The sequence below is a fragment of the Eubalaena glacialis genome, chromosome 14, assembly GCF_028564815.1.
Source record: "Eubalaena glacialis isolate mEubGla1 chromosome 14, mEubGla1.1.hap2.+ XY, whole genome shotgun sequence".
Classification (NCBI taxonomy): Eukaryota; Metazoa; Chordata; class Mammalia; order Artiodactyla; family Balaenidae; genus Eubalaena; species Eubalaena glacialis.
This window is the reverse complement of record NC_083729.1, coordinates 26,327,679-26,347,883: the sequence shown is the minus strand read 5'-3', so window position 1 is coordinate 26,347,883 and position 20,205 is coordinate 26,327,679. Positions and strand designations below refer to the sequence as shown.

Here is a 20,205-nt window from a genome sequence, read left to right as displayed (position 1 = left end):
AGAAAGAAGAACAAACAAAACCCAAAGTTAGCAGAAAGAAAGAAATCATAAAGATCAGAGCACAAATAAATGAAATAGAAACAAAGAAAATAATAGTAAAGATCAATAAAACTAAAAGCTGGTTCTTTGAGGAGATAAACAAAATTGATAAACCATTAGCCAGACTCATCAAGAAAAAGAGGGAGAGGACTCAAATCAATAAAATTAGAAATGAAAAAGGAGAAGTTACAACGGACACCGCAGAAATACAAAGCATCCTAAGAGACTACTACAAGCAACTCTATGCCAATAAAATGGATAACCTGGAAGAAATGGACAAATTCTTAGAAAGGTATAACCTTCCAAGGCTGAACCAGGAAGAAATAGAAAATATGAACAGACCAATCACAGGGAATGAAATTGAAACTGTGATTAAAAATCTTCCAACAAACAAAAGTCCAGGACCAGATGGCTTCACAGGTGAATTCTATCAAATATTTAGAGAAGAGCTAACACCCATCCTTCTCAAACTTTTCCAAAAAATTGTGGAGGAAGGAATACTCCCAAACTCATTCTATGAGGCCACCATCACCCTGATACCAAAACCAGACAAAGATACTACAAAAAAAGAAAATTACAGACCAATATCACTGATGAATATAGATGCAAAAATCGTCAACAAAATACTAGCAAACAGAATCCAACAACACATTAAAAGGATCATACACCATGATCAAGTGGGATTTATCCCAGGGATGCAAGGATTCTTCAATATACGCAAACCAATCAATGTGATACACCATATTAACAAATTGAAGAATAAAAACCATATGATCATCTCAATAGATGCAGAAAAAGCTGTTGACAAAATTCAACACCCATTTATGATAAAAACTCTCCAGAAAGTGCGCATAGAGGGAACCTACCTCAACATAATAAAGGCCATATACGACAAACCCACAGCAAACATCATTCTCAGTGGTGAAAAACTGAAAGCATTTCCTCTAAGATCAGGAACAAGACAAGGATGTCCACTCTCGCCACTATTATTCAACATAGTTTTGGAAGTCCTAGCCACGGCAGTCAGAGAAGAAAAAGAAATAAAAGGAATACAAATTGGAAAAGAAGAAGTTAAACTGTAACTGTTTGCAAATGACATGATACTATACATAGAGAATCCTAAAGATGCCACCAGAAAACTACTAGAGCTAATCAATGAATTTGGTAAAGTTGCAGGATACAAAATTAATGCACAGAAATCTCTTGCATTCCTATACACTAATGATGAGAAATTAAGGAAACACTCCCATTTACCACTGCAACAAAAAGAATAAAATACCTAGGAATGAACCTACCTAGGGAGACAAAAGACCTGTATGCAGAAAACTATAAGACACTGATGAAAGAAATTAAATATGATACCAACAGATGGAGAGATATACCATGTTCTTGGATTAGAAGAATCAATATTGTGAAAATGACTATACTACCCAAAGCAATCTACAGATTCAATGCAATCCCTATCAAATTACCAATGGCATTTTTTACAGAACTAGAACAAATCATCTTAAAATTTGTATGGAGACACAAAAGACCCCGAATAGCCAAAGCAGTCTTGAGGGAAAAAACCGGAGCTGGACGAATCAGACTCCCTGACTTCAGACTATACTACAAAGCTACAGTAATCAAGACAATATGGTACTGGCACAAAAACAGAAACATAGATCAATGGAACAAGATAGAAAGCCCAGAGATAAACCCACGCACCTATGGTCAACTAATCTATGACAAAGGAGGCAAGGATATACAATGAGAAAAGACAATCTCTTCAATAAGTGGTGCTGGGAAAACTGGACAGCTACATGTAAAAGAATGAAATGAGAACACTCCCTAACACCATACACAAAAATAAACTCAAAATGGATTAGAGACCTAAATGTAAGACCGGACACTATAAAACTCTTAGAGGAAAACATAGGAAGAACACTCTTTGACATAAATCACAGCAAGATCTTTTTTGATCCACCTCCTAGAGTAATGGAAATAAAAATAATAATAAACAAATGGGACCTAATGAAACTTCAATGCTTTTGCACAGCAAAGGAAACCATAAACAAGACAAAAAGACAACCCTCAGAATGGGAGAAAATATTTGCAAACGAATCAACAGACAAAGGATTAATCTCCAAAATATATAAACAGCTCATGCAGCTCAATATTAAAAAAACAAACAACGCAATCCAAAAATGGGCAGAAGACCTAAATAGACATTTCTCCAAAGAAGACATACAGATGGCCAAGAAGCACATGAAAAGCTGCTCAACATCACTAATTATTAGAGAAATGCAAATCAAAACTACAATGAGGTATCACCTCACACCAGTTTGAATGGGCATCATCAGAAAATCTACAAACAACAAATGCTGGAGAGGGTGTGGAGAAAAGGGAACCCTCTTGCACTGTTGGTGGGAATGTAAATCGATACAGCCACTACGGAGAATAGTATGGAGGTTCCTTAAAAAACTAAAACTAGAATTACCATATGATCCAGCAATCCCACTACTGGGCATATACCCAGAGAAAACCATAATTCAAAAAGACACATGCACCCCAATGTTCACTGCAGCACTATTTACAATAGCCAGGTCATGGAAGCAACCTAAATGCCCATCAACAGAAGAATGGGTAAAGAAGATGTGGTACATATATACAATGGAATATTCCTCAGTCATAAAAAGGAACAAAATTGGGTCATTTGTAGAGACGTGGATGGATCTAGAGACTGTCATACAGAGTGAAGTAAGTCAGAAAGAGAAAAACAAATATCGTATATTATCGCATATATGTGGAACCTAGAAAAATCGTACAGATGAACCGGTTTGCAGGGGAGAAATAGAGACACAGATGTAGAGAACAAACGTATGGACCCCAAGGGGGGAAAGCGGCGGGGGGATGGGGGGGTGGGATGAATTGGGAGATTGGGATTGACATGTATACACTGATGTGTATAAAATGGATGACTAATAAGAACCTGCTGTATAAAAAAATAAAGTAAAATTCAAAAATTAAAAAAAAAATCTATTTAAGAAAAACAAAGATAAGGGGAAAAAATGAATTAACCTAAAAACACATTACATAAATACATCAGAAAGGATACAAAAATAAACAGAACCCAGGAAATATTAATACAACAAAACATGCAAGAAAATCACATCAAATATATTTCCGGCCTTTTTAAGTACTTAAGTCAAATACAAACCATTGGAAGAGTGAAGAAGGCTGAGCAAAGTGTCCAATAAATATCTGATGATAGTACGTAACTGCTCTGTGGAAGACGTCTGAATTAAATCTTTTGGGTCTGAAGTTTCATTCAACATCTTCCTACTTGCTCCAAGAGCTACTCTGAGCCTCTGCACTGCATTATGAGCCAAATTTAGTTGAAGCTGTAGCTGAATACAGTCCTGATAGGCAGAAAAGACTCTGCTGTCCTCCTCGACGGCCTTGTCTGGCTTTCGCAAAAAGTACTGTGCATTGTTAGCACTGTTGAGAGGAGGAAGATCAATACTTTGCAAAAGAGTTTCTAATCGATGACAAGCCAAGTTATACCTGTAAGTAAAAAATAAACGAACAAAATAATTCCTGCAATATTCTCTTTGATATACATGTACGAATATACACTAAAATTAAATCTCTAAAACAAGTTAACACACAACCATCAAAAAGAATTAATCAATTGGTCAATTAATCAATTGGTAAGTACTAAAAAAAATAGAACCAATTATTTAATCACAATATATTAATGCATTAAACATTATTATAACATGCTAGTGTCCTACCGCCTTTTGCTCTTTTCTATACACTTATGAAAAGTCATTTCTTGACACGTACGTGGGAGACATTATAGAAAATATAGGGTTTCAATAAGACTAAAATATATTGCCATTTTCTACTAACCTGCACTGTATATCCTCCTGTAGAGCAACCATCATTGTTAAATGCTGGTCAATTTCTGGTTGGTTTGCAGATTCTCCCTCTCCCCTCAGAGGATCATGCATTAATTTCAGTTCACTCTCCCAAGGCAAGATATAGGTATGACCATAGTAAAATCCTAATGGGATTTTAGCTCTGGCATTTGTACTTCCATAACGTCCAATGACAGTGATCTGAAATGAAAACTTATAAATATATATAACCACTCATCTACCACAAGAAAAATCTGAGTCATGTATTTTAAAAGATAATTATATTATAAATTATAAAAAGATACTTTTGTTTTTATTTTTTAATCGAAGTATAGTTGAATTACAATGTTGTGTTAATTTCTGCTGTACAGCAAAGTGATTCAGTTATACATAATTTTTCCATTATGGTTTACCACAGGATATTGAATATGGTTCCCTGTGCTATAAGGATACTTTTAAATTATATGTCTGAATATCTTTCATAACTTATCAGAAACATGGAAAGCATATCAATTCATTTTCTTGAAGTTCTTTACCTTCATGAATCTACACACTGGAGGTGGTATCAAATCATGAAGAATTAGTGAATGGGTGCTTATATCTGTTGCCACTACCAATCGCCTCCCATCAACCTCTTCTCCTAATGTCCAAATGTCAATTGACAAGGAGGCCAAGTCTCCACAAGTGGGAATCAATACGTCTGTCAACAGTATTGGTCTACCAAAATCCAAGGTCACAAATCTCCTTGCTCCTATGAGAGATAGAGAGCAACAGCTGACACAAAATACCATGTATCAATTAACCAAAAGACACACTCTGAAACAATCTGGAACATTCATCTTAAAATATGAAATCAACTTACTAAACTACAAACAAGTAAGAAGAAACGTTAATAATTCTCATTCAAAAACTGTCTAAAACCTCAATTTATATTAGTTTGAACCCCAAGATTTAAGTAAAAAATATACAAGAATAAGTTTGTTACTATGAAGTCAATCAACTGTACATATAAGCTTATTTTAAAACTTTAGAGCAAAAAAAGGTAAATCAGCAAAAATACAGATTAATTCAATGAAGTACCTATCGGTTCTTCTTTCAGTCATTTGGTCTTTTTTTCTTTTAATTTTACAACTAAATGTATTTATTACTGATACCAAATTTTATTATTTGATTTTGGTTTTCTTAAGCTTTATTTAACATCTTTTGGAGTTGCATCTTACATTGGGGTTACGATGTAAAGGACAAGCGTAAGGCTGAAATCACATGCAGTCATTACTACCACACTAAAAAATCTCTGAGGAAGGTCCTCCAATGGAGACAGATAAAACTTATCTCAAACAATGCTTCCCTCCCATACTGACACATCACTGTCTCTTCAGCTCAGTACCAAATGAAGTAGAAGGCTTACTCTTAAGGGCCACACTAAAGAGACAGTATGTCTTTTATGTGTAAGCTCATATATTAACAAAAGAATGATCTGAGAGAAACAGAGGAGCAGATTTGCATCTCTCAACTCACACACATTTCAGGAATAAGCTCAATTAGTGAAACAGTAGGCATGAATAAAATCCTAATTTCTTCCTTATTGTGTTAGGGGCAGATAGTAACCTTACCAGTTACATTTTACAGTGAAGGAACCCAACTAAATTTAACTTGTAGGACTACAGCCATCTCCATAGAGCCATTTTAAGGAAAACAAGGCAGTTACCAGTATTTTCCTAAACAGAAAGACTACTGAACAAAAAACATAATTCTCCCTTTTAGGTGGCTTACGTGCCACGGTCGAGTCCACAGATAGAAAACCAAATCATAGTGTAAACAATTGCTCACATTTCATAAAGACTGGACAACAATGAATTTCACTCTATATGCCATGAACACTAATTACTGTCACCAATGAATGATTAGTTGGGCAGAAAACAGCATGTAACACTTTATTTTTTTAAAACTCTCTCTTCCAAAGAGGAAACAACCCACTGCAATAAAGCAAATACGGTTCAACTCTTCATATGATGAAAAGTGATACAGTATGCACTATATTCATGTTAATTCCTCCTATAAAACACACCTAAGGACTCTGTTAAATTCTGCTGCTGCTCAAGCCCAGAAATAACATTTGGTAGGATAATCAGACAAATATTGCCTACAGTGTATTAGTAAACATGCTCTAATTAAAAGCACCTATCCTGATCATAGGTCTCTAGCATATAAGCATGGTACAAACCTAAGTAAAATTTGAACTATCCAGAGACCATGAAATGCTAGTAATCCTACTCAGTTATTTTAATTAGCAGTAATTCTGTCAGCTATTCTCAAAAAATGGTTCCAACATTAGAATGCTAGTCTTAATGAATACTTCTTTAAGCATAATTTTTAGTGTAATGGTAATTGAGCAGCTACAATAAAGACAGATATTTATGTCAACCATAGTTCAACAGATGAGTTTTTTTTTTTTTTTAATTAATTTATTTATTTTTGACTGCGTTAGGTCTTCGTTGCTGCGTGTGGGCTTTTCTCTAGCTGCGGTGAGCGGGGGCTACTCTTCATTGCGGTGCGCGGGCTTCTCATTGCAGTGGCTTCTCTTGTTGTGGAGCACGGGCTCTAGGCACGCGGGCTTCAACAGTTGTGGCTCGCGGGCTCTAGAGCGCAGGCTCAGTAGTTGTGGTGCACGGGCTTAGCTGCTCCACAGCATGTGGGATCTTCCCAGACCAGGGCTTGAACCTGTGTCCCCTGCATTGGCAGGCGGATTCTCAACCACTGCACCAGCAGGGAAGCCCCAGGTGAGATTCTTATACAGATGAAATCCACTGTTTGGATAGATTTAATGAAACCACTCAGCAGCACTCTTCCATTCAACTTGGTAAGCACACAGCTTGAGCCTTATGTAATGCTTATTCTTGGTAAAAAGCACTTTCCCAAGAGCAGATGTGATTTATTTGCACAGGAAAATCAAACTACAAAATATTAAGTCTTCAAAGGGCCAGGAGACAAGGCAAAAAAAATATTTTAAGAAAATCAAAGATTACCTGAATGCATTCGTTCTATAATAATGGACTGGTGAGGTGGAGGCTGAAGAAAATGTGAAGCATGAGAAATTGCAAGGGCTAGACCAGAGCCAAGTGGATTCTAGAAAAGAAAAAAGTATAACTCTATATTGATATCACTCTTGCTCTATAAAAACTAATAACCATAATATAAAGTTAACAAGTCCCATTTCCTGACGTATATTTTGTAACATTAAATAAAATAATCTAATTTGATATAACAAGTTAACATAATAAAACTTTGCTTTCTAAAGTTAGCATATACATCAAAATATTTTTAAATGTCTAAGCGAACACCTGTTTAAAATATAGTAATTTACCATTCTGGACTTGTTGGAATTTTTGTTATGTGCAGCAAGATTGACTGTTGGGGGATCAATAACTGAGCCTGGGAAAAGCTGTGCAAGTTCGGCATTAATCACAACGGAAACTGCTTCATTGGGTGGGGTGAGTGGTGGAGTCATAAAAAGTGGTGTTGTTTTTGGAGTGGGTGGAATAACATCAGATGGATGAATGAAGAATCCAGGGGCTGCCACTGGGTTGGAAGGCACAGAGTTGTGAACAGGACCTACTGCTGATGCTGCTGATGCTGCTGCAGCTGCTGCAGCTGTTGTCTGATGTAACTTGGCTTCCAGCTTTGCTTTCTGTAAAAGAAGTAAAAGCAACAAATATAGACTAATCCTGCCTACCTAAATTGTGGGGAATACTACGTGGGTATATATTGTGAAAATACACATGATTAACTGGATCCTAGTTCAATAAAAATGAAATTAAGTAAAAAATGGACTCAACATGAATGGAGTACTTCTATGCTATATATATATGTGTGTGTGTGTGTGTGTGTGAATACACACACACACACACACACATACACACACACTTCCTTAAATATCTGATATAAACTTTCCTGAGTATTTCGGAAATAGGAATTTGTCAAAGCAAAGGCGGAAAGGAACCAGAACAATTAAATGTAAATAAGGAAACAAAGTTCTCCTCAAAACAAAATATTAACAGGAAATGGATTCTCATGTTGCCTAACCTGATACAATTTGTCACCTGGAATTGTATAGGTCACATTTAGACCACGATGAGGTTTCCAAAACGTCTGCTATTATTACTAAATTTTAATTCACATTAATTTAATTGGTCTTAAATGTTGTTTTAGGTTTTTCAATCCATTAAAATAGTAACTTTTTAACTCTTATGTTTGACCAAGAGTGTTTATAAACAGAGTAAAGAATGGAATTTACTTAAAGACTGCAAAGAAAATATCAATTATATTCCCCCAGATATGTATCAAAGAAAATGCATTTATATAAGTTTTAAAAATTTAAGTATATCACAAAGATGTTACCTCAATTTTTGTAGAAAATGATTAGCTCAGATCGGTCAACCTAATTTCCTTTACAAAAATAATGGTCATTTTTACAGTATTTTTTCAGCTTTTGAAGTTTAGAGACAGCATGAACAAAGAGCCAAATAGTCTCCAACCTGTTGCTGAAGCTTCAAAAGCTGCTGCTGTTTCTCTTGCAGCACCTGTAGCTGTTGCTCGGCTGAAGCCATTGCATGAGAGAGAGACTGCAAAGCTACCTGGGCTGCTGAACTCAGGGCTGTCGAAGCTTCCCCAACTGTCCCAGATGATAGTCCACCTACTGCAGGAGTAACCCCGAAGGAACTCACTGGCATAAGACAAGGGGGGAAAAAAAACAGGATGAAGAAAAGGTTCACAGAGAAACATATACAAAGTATATACTACTTTCACACTAAACCTACAGTTAATTTTCCTTTAAAAAATAAGACTCTTTAGAGGAAATCTTAATGGTAAAAGTATATCGATAATAATAGTATTCAAGTATAAGGGATCCAGGAATGACTTTTGATCAAAGAAAAATTAGTATGCTTTTGAGTTTAAAAATACTGTCAGCATGGAAGAAATTTCATTTAATATGGCTAAACTCTTACGCAATTTGAGCGTAAGAAATAGGCTGAGTTTCCTTTACTAAGTTTCTCACAGCAACACCACCTTCTTCTCCCTCCCATAAAAAGCTCAAACAACTTTCAACTACAAGAACATCATTTAACAAGACTGACGACACCTACTTCCTCATTTAAAGCATAGCCTGGAAAGAGAATCTTGCCCACAAAGAATATGCAAAGCAATGTTTCCTACCATATGCTCCTCAGAACACTAAGAAGAAGAGAAGCATGTCAGATGCACAGTCAAATAAGTCTGGCACATACTGCTTACCCATGAACATTACCATCATTACAGGTCTATGAAATCGCACGAAGTTAAAATTTTTTTACTCCCCTTTTCAATGTTATTCAAATATACAGTATAAAAGAACTTTTTTCCCATTATATATTTACCAGTATCTGTGTAAAACATTTTGGAAAAAGCTGAAATAAAAACTTAATTTCATAAACTCACATGATTAATCTTCGACAAAGGAGGCAAGAACATACAATGGAGAAAAGACAGTCTCTTCAGCAAGTGGTGCTGGGAAAGCTGGACAGCCCCATGTAAATCAATGAAGTTAGAACACACCCTCACACCGTACACAAAAATAAACTCAAAATGGCTGAAAGACTTAAATATAAGACATGACACCATAAAACTCCCAGCAGAGATCACAGGCAAAACATTCTCTGACATAAATCGTACCAATGTCTCCCATGGCAATAGAAATAAAAGCAAAAATAAACAAATGGGACCTAAACAAACTTATAGGCTTTTGCACAGCAAAGGAAACCATAAACAAAACAAAAAGACAACCTATGAGAAAATATTTGCAAACGATGTGATAAACAAGGGCTTAATTTCCAAAATATACAAACAGCTCATACAATTCAATAACAAAAAAACAAACAACCCAATCAAAAAATGGGCAGAAGACCTAAATAGACATTTCTCCAAAGAAGACATACAGATGGCCAATAGGAACAAGAAAAGATGTTCAACATCACTAATAATTAGAGAAATGCAAAACAAAACTACAGTGAGGTACCACCTCACACTGGTCAGAATGGCCATCATTAAAAAGTCTACAAATAACAAATGCTGGAGAGGGTGTGGAGAAAAGGGAACCCTCCTACTCCTACACTGTTGGTGGGAATATAAATTGGTGCAGCCACTATGGAAAACAGTACGTAGGTTCCTTAAAAAACTAAAAACAGAATTGCCATATGATTCGGCAATCCCACTCCTGGACATATACCCACAGAGAACTCTAATTTGAAAAGATTCGTGCACCCCAATGTTCATGGCTGCGCTATTTACAATAGCCAAGACATGGAAGCAACCTAAATGTCCATCAACAGATGAATGGATAAAGAAGATGTGGTACATATATACAATGGAATACTACTCATCCATGAAAAAGAATGAAATAATGCCATTTGCAGCAACATGAATGGACCTGGAGATTATTATACTAAGTGAAGTAAGAGAAAGACTTACTTATATTAAGGAAAGATAACTGCTACAATAATAACAAATGTTTAGTGTGTATTACCTACTACCTTACACTGTTTTAGTTAATTACTACATTCAACAAATGAACCCTGAAGGGCAGGTACTATGATTCTGGTCTTTAGTTGATTAAGTAAAGAATGGCTCAGAGAAGTTACCCTGTAGAGCTACCTAATGGTAGAACTAGGGTTAGAACCAAGGGCTGTGTGAAATCAAACCTAACATGAGGCATAGTGCTAAGCATGGAACTTACATCAACTCACTTAATCTTTGCAATGGCACATGAGTAGGTAATATGTTACCCCATTTTACAGATAATGTATCTAAAATTGAGGGAAGGGCTTCCCTGGTGGCGCAGTGGTTGAGAATCTGCCTGCCAATGCAGGGGACACTGGTTCGAGCCCTGGTCTGGGAGGATCCCACATGCCGCGGAGCAACTAGGCCCGTGAGCCACAACTACTGAGCCTGCGCGACTGGAGCCTGTGCTCTGCAACAAGAGAGGTTGCGATAGTGAGAGGCCCACGCACTGCGATGAAGAGTAGCCCCCGCTTGCCACAACTAGAGAAAGCCCTCGCACAGAAACGAAGACCCAACACAGCCAGCCAAAAATAAATAAATAAATAAATACATACATACATAAATTTAAAATTGAGGGAAGTATATGGCAGAAACTAACACAACATTTTAAATCAACTATACTCCAATAAAAATAAAAATAAATAAAATAAAATTGAGGGAAGTAATTTGCTCATAAATACCTGAAAAGGGGAGAAAAAAGGTAATCTGACAGCCTATCTTAACATCTAGCAATGACTATATTATGCCAGAATTCAAATAAACTATTCTTAAAAACTAAGATATAATCACAAGATTGAAATAACAACAAAACTGTGCATAGCCTCTTACAATTAAAAATTTCCTCAACTTAAAAAAAAAACATGATCATTACAGTGTAGCCATCATACACCTCATTTAACTTGCACAAATTCAACTATATAAGCTTGGTCAAAGAAAGAGCAATCGTAACTCATATAAGTTGTGTGCTGCAAAATGAAATCCATTTGCTCCATCAAGTGGTCCACCAAAGCAACAGCAGTTCATTCCAACTCTAGAGGGTAAATTATTAGACTTACTAAGGCATTTATGTTGTACCTGTACTTTGGGGTAATCTAAGTGATTTTTCAATATTAACCATGTGTATTTTAAAAATCTAATGCCCAAATAATATTTAAAGGAAAATGAGCTGTCACAAGAAACACATAAGAGACATAAACAACCCAAGAAAAATAAGTCATCCTGCTACTACAAAACTAATTTTTAAATCTTTTGCACAGTCTGAGTTTTCAGTATCATTTTGTTTTTATACTAAGAGCCTTAAAACTAAATACAAAAAAGAAAGAGGTGAGAACAAGACAAAGATGACTACTATCACCATTTCTATTCAGTATAAATGCAGGAAGTCCTAGGAAGCATGATAGAGCAAGAAAAAGAAATAAAAGATATAACTAGAAAAACAACAAAGTAAAAATCTCTTTATTAACAGATGATGTAATTGTGTATATTTAAAATCCCTAAGAATGTACAATCTACAAGAATTAATAAGTTAATATAGCAGTGTCACCAGGTATGAGATTAATATACACAGATCAATTATACTTCTATAGACCAGCAAGAAAAACCTGGAAATAAAATTAAGAAAAATAGCAATTATAATAGCATAAAAAATCAAATAGCTAGGTACAAATCTAAAAAGGATGTGCAAAACTTCTAGTGCACCAAGAACTATAAGACATCACCAAGATAAATGGAATACCTAATTTAGCATAAATATATACTAAAGAACATTACCATGTTAATGGACTGAAAGTCTTAATGTTAAGATGTCAATCCTCCCAAACTGACTTATAGTCAAACCCCATATTAAAATACAATAAGTTTTTTGAGTATAAATTATCAATCCAATTCTAAAATTTAAATGGAATTACTGAGATCTAATGTACAGCACATTGATTATAGATCATAATATTGCATTATATACTTGCAAGTTACAAAGAGAGTAAATCTTAAATGTTCTCACCACAAAAAATAAATAGTAATTCTGTGACGCGATGAAGGTATTAGCTAATGCTATGGAGGTAGTTAATCATTTTACAATATATAAATTTTTCAAAACAACACACTGTACACCTTAAACTTGCTCATTGTTATATGTCATTTATATTTCAATAAAGCTGGAAAAAATGGAAATACAAAAGACCCAGAATCTTTATGAAAGAGCATCTTTAAGAAAAAGAATGTTGGTGGATTACACTCCTAGGTATACACTCAAGAGAAGTGAAAACATACATCACAATGAACACTTAACACAAAAATGTTCACAGCAGTATTTTTCTTAATAGCCAAAAAGAGGAAACAACCCAAATGTCCATTAACTGCTGAGTAGATAAACGAAATGTAGTATATCCAAAAAAATTTTTAAGTGGTAAATCATAAAATGGAATATTATTCAGCTACAAAAATGATGTACTTAGACATGCTAAATGGACAAACCTTGAAAATATTAAACCAAGTGAAAGAACCCAGACAAAAAGGTCATATACTACATGATTCCACATTTATGTGAAATGTCCAGGGTAGGCAAATCCATAGAGACTCAAAACAGATTAGTGATTGCTAGGAGATGGGGGAGAGGGGAATTGGGAGTGACTGTTAATGGCTACAGGGTTTCTTTCTGGAGTGATTAAAACACTCTGGAATTAGTGGTAATGACTGCACAACACTGTGAAAAACTTCATATATAAATTTTCTAAATCTACCAAAAAAGAAAAAAAGTTGGTAGATTTGTACTAGCAGATTTTAAGACTTAACATAAAGTTACAGTAATTAAGACAATGAGGTATTGGCATAAGGCTAGATAAACTGACCAAAGGAACAGAAATGACCCACACAGATAGCAAACACATAATTCTGAAGAGAGGTGACACTGCAGTAGAGTGAAGGAAAGATAGCTTCTCCCCCACAAATGATTACACATCAGAAGAGAGAAACAGTAAACTAAGATGAATTAGAAGAAAATACCCATAGTAAAAGAAGAGATTTAAAAGTTGAAATTATGTCAGTTATAGTGATGAAGTGTAACATACATGAAATTGGAGATGCAAAAAGAGCGAAGATAAAAAACAGGGCAGAAGCAGTGTTTCAACAGTTAATGGCTGAGATCTTTCTAAAGCTGACGGAAGATACGAAGTAAGCATTCAAGAAGCCCTGTGAATCCCAACCAGGATAAATACAACTGAAACCACATGTAGGAAATCACAGAAAAATGCTGAAAACAGAGAGAAAGGGGGTGAAGGGGAGAAATGAAGGAGGGAGGGGGGAAGGGAGAGAGTATGAATCTCAAAAACACCTTGAAAACTGACAATGACATTAAAAAAAGGAATAATAAGACTGACAAGTGATGTCTAACAAAAACAGAGTAAAGTAAAATGAAAGATTACCTTTAAATAACTAGAAGAAATAACAGCTGGCTTACAATTCTATAACATGTGAAATACTCTTCAAGAATGAAGATGGGGGCTTCCCTGGTGGCGCAGTAGTTAAGAATCCACCTGCCAATGCAGGGGACATGGGTTCAAGCCCTGGTCCAGAAAGATCCCACATGCCGCGGAGCAACTAAGCCCATGCACCACAACTACTGAGCCTGCGTTCTAAAGCCCACGAGCCACAACTACTGAGCCCGCGTGCCACAACTACTGAAGCCCGCGTGCCTAGAGCCCATTCTCCGCAACAAGAGAAGCCACTGCAATAAGAAACCCACACACCACAACGAAGAGTAGCCCCCACTCACTGCAACTAGAGAAGGCCCGCGCACAGCAATGAAGACCCAACACAGCCAAAAATAAAATAAATAAAATAAATAAATTTATATTAAAAAAAAGAATGAAGATGACATATCTTGATCCAAACAAGCCAAATGTAGAAAGTTATTATTATGATATTCAGAAAAATTTAATTAAGTATTGAAAATTAGATGATACTATGAAATTGATTATGCTAATTTATTAGATTATGATAAAGTGCATCATAATAAACCATAGTTAACTTAGATAATTATAATAAAAATGCAATCAGTTATTAAAGAGGACATCCACATTGTTTAAGATACTATGTATGGATAATGACTGTGGTTTATCTAATTTTTCAAAAAATATTTGAAATTTTCCCACAAAAAACTAAGTTAATTCATCATCAGTAGACAAGAACAGAAAAGGTGATCTTACAGAGTTTTCAGACATAAAGAAAAATCAAACCACAGAAAAGCTCAAAAGCAAAGAAAGAGAGAAATGAAAATGGAATTATGAAATAAATCCAAATGAATACTGAATATAAAAACTAATAATAACCATGGAATTAAAATACATATAAAATTAAGGTATAAAGCCACATTGCCATATAAATTAGAAAGGTGATAAATAATGTTCAATATATTTGCACTGTATGGTAAAAAAAAAAAAGCAACTGGATTTCTGGATGTCAAGGATATGTATATATTATGCTCTCTGGGATAACTGCTAAAAATATTATAATACAAAGTAGAAAAAAAGCTCAATAAAAATACAATCACCAATAAAATGGAAACAAAGGAGAAAAAGAAACACCTAACAAGCAAGATGAGAAATCTAATAGAATATATGAAAAACAGGGTAGATTTGAATCCAAATATATTACAAAGTACATTAAATGTAAATAAACTAAATACTCCAATTGAAAGAAAGGGGGGAAAAAGCAACTACATTCTGCTTATAAAAGACATGACTAAAATAAAAGGAGACACTGAAAAGTTGAAAGTAAAAAGAAGGAAAAATATATACCATACAAATAGTAACCAAAAGAAAGCTGATAACTGGTACAGAAATATCAAACAAAGTAATTTTAGGAAAATCAATCTTAGAGAGAGAGAGAGAGATAACACCTAACGATAAAAGATTCAATTCACAAGAAAGATACAACCATTCTAAATTTATATGGTAGCTTCAAAATGTATAAAATAAAAATTGTTGAAACTAAAATAGACAAATCCACAGGTATAATGACAAGAATTTAACATGCTGATCTTATTAACTAAAAACAAAAACAAACAAAAAAAAACAGATAAAATAATCAAAGACAGAGAATTTGAAGACCACAATTAGCAAACTGTATATCCAAGTGGATATACAGAGCACACTTCACCAAGTGCAGAGTAAACATTATTGTCAAGCATTATTGCTGATCCTCTGCAATTCCCAATAAATTTTGCAAACTGACAAAGTATTTCTTTTGACCCCACAGCATTTTAAATAGAAATGAGTAATAAGATGATAACCAGAAAATCTTAATATACTTGTAAATCAAGGAGTGCATTTCTTTAACGTTACTAACTAAAGTTGAATATATGAAAACCCTATAAAGCAGCAAATCAACTTCTACATTCATACCTAAGAGAATAGTGTATCCACTAGTACTAATAGCACTACAATATAACAACCCAAATGTCGCTCAATAGTACACAAATCAATAGTGGGTACATAAACTTTGTTTTATTCAGAGAGTAGAATCTTAAACAGCAATGAAAATGAACCAACTATCTATATATGCAACAATATAGGCGAATTTAACAACCATAACATGGAACAGAAGGCTGACCAAAAAATACAGAAATGCAATTCTATAATATACACACCCTACTCAATCAGTGTCTAGGAACATGTAGCTAAGAGGTTATACAAAGAAACAAATAAAAACCAAGAAATGATTACTCTAAAAGTTAGGACAATGTTTACCTTTTGGAGAGAGTGAGGGAAAAATAAATGGAAGGGGGGTATGAAGAAATCTTTTTTTAGAGTACTGGAAATGTTATTTCTTGACTTGGTGGTCACATGGGCAGTTTGTGTTGTGATAAATTGCTTCACTATACAATTGTTTTCTGCACCTCTCTGTATGCACATTATATTTCACAATTAACATGTTTCAAAAGAAAAGGGGACAGGAAGCTGAGAGACTACAGTCATCTTCTAGCACCTTATGATCACTAGTCAGGACTTTGCCCTACCATTTAATAAGTATCTCTCTGCTGGTGGTGGTTTCAATCTGGGTGGAATACAGAGGTGAATGCTTATAAAAGCATAGACTACCTTTGGAAAGACAAGAAACTGGTCCTATTGTATGTTTTACAGGAGTAGAAATGGGTAGGGAATGTGAGGGAATACTTTTCTTTTTCAAACCAGATCTTTTATGTTTTAAATTTTATAACTTCTGAAAGTATTACTTATTCAAACACATTAATTTTCTTAAAATAAAAAATTAATTTCATGACAGTTCCAAAAAAAAAGTCTGATTTAGAACCAAAGAGTTTTCTGGAAGTTTAATTTCTTGTTATCGCATGTTTCCATACCACTGTAAATATATAAGTTTCTACAAAATGACTGCAATAGTCTAAGAAAACAAACACAAATGAATTTTGACCCTTTTGGCATCTCCATATGAAAGAAATATAAATTTTTATTTTTAAATTAAAACTCTCAGCTACATAAGCCATGAATTTCACTTAGTGGTTACTTCTACAATTGGAAGATATAAGATGATTCTGAATAAAAAGGCACTCAAAGGACTGTTAAGTTCCCTTTAAAACACTTTGCCATTCTGGACCCAAGTACAAGATTAAATTTTTCATGACTTCTCAAGCAAACTATTTCTACTTTCTGTTAAACAGTTGAAGAAACAAAAAGACACCTACTTACAAAAAACCATCAACAGCAGAATTCATTCAAGACAATATTCAAAACCACTTCTGGGACTGTAATATAAATGTAAAACCATATACCAATATTTTTAATTATAAAAACTTCAATTATTTGTGCCCAGACAGAACTAACTGTAAATAAACACTGATCCTACAATGTGAAGAAAAAACACAGAAAGTAAGATATACAAAATAAACACAAGTTCTCACTGATGATTCATTTAAAACATCAACAACACCATATATTCAACACACACAAATACCGGTTCATATATCCAAAGTTGTTTTAAACTAGCTGAAAAAACAGTATTCCCTCTTCACTCATCTCAACCTTCGCAAAGACATTACCAAATATACCTTTAACTTTAAATGCAAGAAATAACATCATGATGCCAAATTGACCATCAAGACTGATTGCTGAAGGTGGGTAATGAAAGTATAGTCTATTGTACTCGTCCCTCTACTTTCGTTATGTTTGATATTTTCCAAATTAAAATGTTTCTAAAAATGCACATACATAAAACAAAAAGATTTAACATAGGGTTCTAGAGGGTAGGAAAAAACCCATGAATACACTTAGAAAAGAATATGAAACCACTTATGATTTCTCCCCAAAATGTGCCTCCTATCAATAAGTTTCTACTAAACATGACAGCAAAGGAATTTACATATACTATAAACTGATATGTAAATACTGATATATCACTTTATTACAACATAAAATATGTAATAAAAGAATGTATATAATAAGAGAAGGTATATACCAGTAAACGTACTTGCATCATCCCTTTCTATTCTGGTTCCATCACTAGTTGACACACAAGTAAAGTGCAGAGGTTCAACTTCTAGAAGTCCAGTGAGAGATGTGAAACTACCTTCAGCAGCTGTGCAACTACTGACCTTTCCATTTCCTAATACAAAAAAGAGACAAGTTTTATAAAACGTGAATTAATCTTAAAAAGGCAATAGTCATATTGAGAATTATAGCTACTACTTCGATTTTAATTAGAAAGATGTATAAATGCATAAACACAGGGTTTACACAGGGCTTCAACAATGGACACGATATTAAGAAAACTCACAAATAGATACTAGTCTCCTTGCTACAAAAGCAGAGTTGCAGAGAAGCAACTTAGTGGCCATTCACATTAACAAGAAACTATAACAAGTGATTTAGATTTTAAATGAGGAATAGAAGACAAAAGAAAAACAATAAATAAATAAATAAAATAGATTTTAAATGAGGGGAAAAAATAACCAGCTACTTAGATTAGCTATTACTCAATCTGTTTCAGTATGCAAAATATCAGAATATATTCTATGATGTCAATGGTACAAATGACACTTATTAAAAACTAAAGAAATATTCTAAAATATTAGCAAGGTTTATCTATAAATTTTATATTTTGAATATAATATCAATATTCTAGAATGAGATATGCTACCTTATAATCATAAAAAGTTTAAGTTAGCACATGTAGTAGTAAGAAAGAAAAATCAAATGGTCACAACTATGCAAATCATAAAACCACAGTAAGAAGACTGGACAGAAGAACACAAAAGAATTGAGTGTATATCGTACGAGGGGAGGAAGAGGGAAGGGTTATTTTCAGTACTTTTCAAATGTTCTAATCAGAGCACTACTTTTAAACAGAATTCTTTAACAGACAAAGTAAACCAGAAAGAAAAGATGGAAAGAATGGAGAGATATAAAAAATGTCATCAAACATCTGAAGGAATAAATTAAACACAAGACTAAACTGTCAAAACCTTGTTCTCCAACGTCCCATTGGCACCCAGCATAGGACCTGATACGTGTGTTAAAAAAATATTTATTGAGCACTTATTCAATAGAAGACGTGGGAGATACAAGAATAAAAGGACAGGCCCTAGTTGTCATGAAACCCATATTCTGTTCAAGGTTACCAGGTATTAAACAAATAATTATACAACTGAACCTAAAAAAAAGTGCTATGCTTTACTTAAGAGAAGTTCAAAGGGTAAATAAGTCAAGGGGAAATCAGTCTATGCCAAGGGTAATAAAATACTTCCATGATGAGGTGATGAGATATATGGGAAGAATAAAAGATTTTGATGTATTTATTCCACTGGGACGGGAATCCAGGCAGAAGAAATGACATGAGTGAAATCCCTTCAGTAGGAAGGAACATGACACATTAGATAAACTGAAAGAAAAATGTGCCTAGAGGAACATTTCTCAACCTAAAACCCCTCTACACATCTTAAAATAATTAAAAGAACTCGAAAATTGAGTTTTCATTTATGTTGGCTCTGTGTGTGTGTGTGTGTGTGTGTGTGTGTGTCTATATAGAAATATTTATTAAGGTAGAAATTTTAAGATGAGAATATTTTAAACATTAATTCATATAACAGTAATAAACTCATTAGGTATAAAAATAAATAGCATATTTTGATGAAAAATGACTGTTATGACCAAGAAAACAAGGAATAATGGTCGTGCCAAGAAGGGCCGCAGCCACATGCAGCCTATCCGCTGCACCAACTGTGCCCGACGCGTGCCCGAGGATAAGGCCATTAAGAAGCTCGTCATTCGGAACATCGTAGAGGCCGCAGCCATCTGGGACATTTCCAAAGCGAGTGTTTTTGATGCCTATGTGCTTCCCAAGCTGTATGTGAAACTGCATTACTGCGTGAGTTGTGCCATTCACAGCAAGGCAGTCAGGAATCGTTCTCGGGAAGCCGGGAAGGACCAAACACCTCCACCCGGATTTAGACCTGCTGGTGCTGCCCCAGGACCTCCACCAAAGCCCATGTAAGAAGTCCTTAAAGACTAAAGAAATACTGTCCCCTGGAAAGACAATAAAATGGAAATTATACTTAAAAAAAAAATTAATAAATAAGTTAATGAGAAGAGTGGTGATGTTTTACATTCTTGCAAATCTCTTTAAAATCTGGCTTATCAGAAGGTAGCTGGATTTGCCTATC

The 20,205-nt window shown here is 34.5% G+C and overlaps 2 protein-coding genes across 2 annotated transcripts in view; one reads left to right on the top strand and one right to left on the bottom strand.

The window, feature by feature from the left end:
- The window catches only part of BIRC6 (baculoviral IAP repeat containing 6), a 242,855-nt gene that overhangs the window by 146,778 nt on the left and 75,872 nt on the right, over positions 1–20,205 (bottom strand). Inside the window, 7 exon segments of the mRNA XM_061168520.1 lie at positions 3,239–3,585; positions 3,934–4,142; positions 4,478–4,692; positions 6,968–7,067; positions 7,306–7,629; positions 8,477–8,664; positions 18,015–18,149. Of these exon segments, the coding sequence (XP_061024503.1) occupies positions 3,239–3,585; positions 3,934–4,142; positions 4,478–4,692; positions 6,968–7,067; positions 7,306–7,629; positions 8,477–8,664; positions 18,015–18,149 (1,518 nt within the window).
- LOC133105182 (small ribosomal subunit protein eS26-like) lies at positions 19,680–20,036 on the top strand. The gene has a single exon (XM_061211129.1). It carries the CDS (start codon positions 19,680–19,682, stop codon positions 20,034–20,036), a length of 357 nt encoding a protein of 118 aa, XP_061067112.1.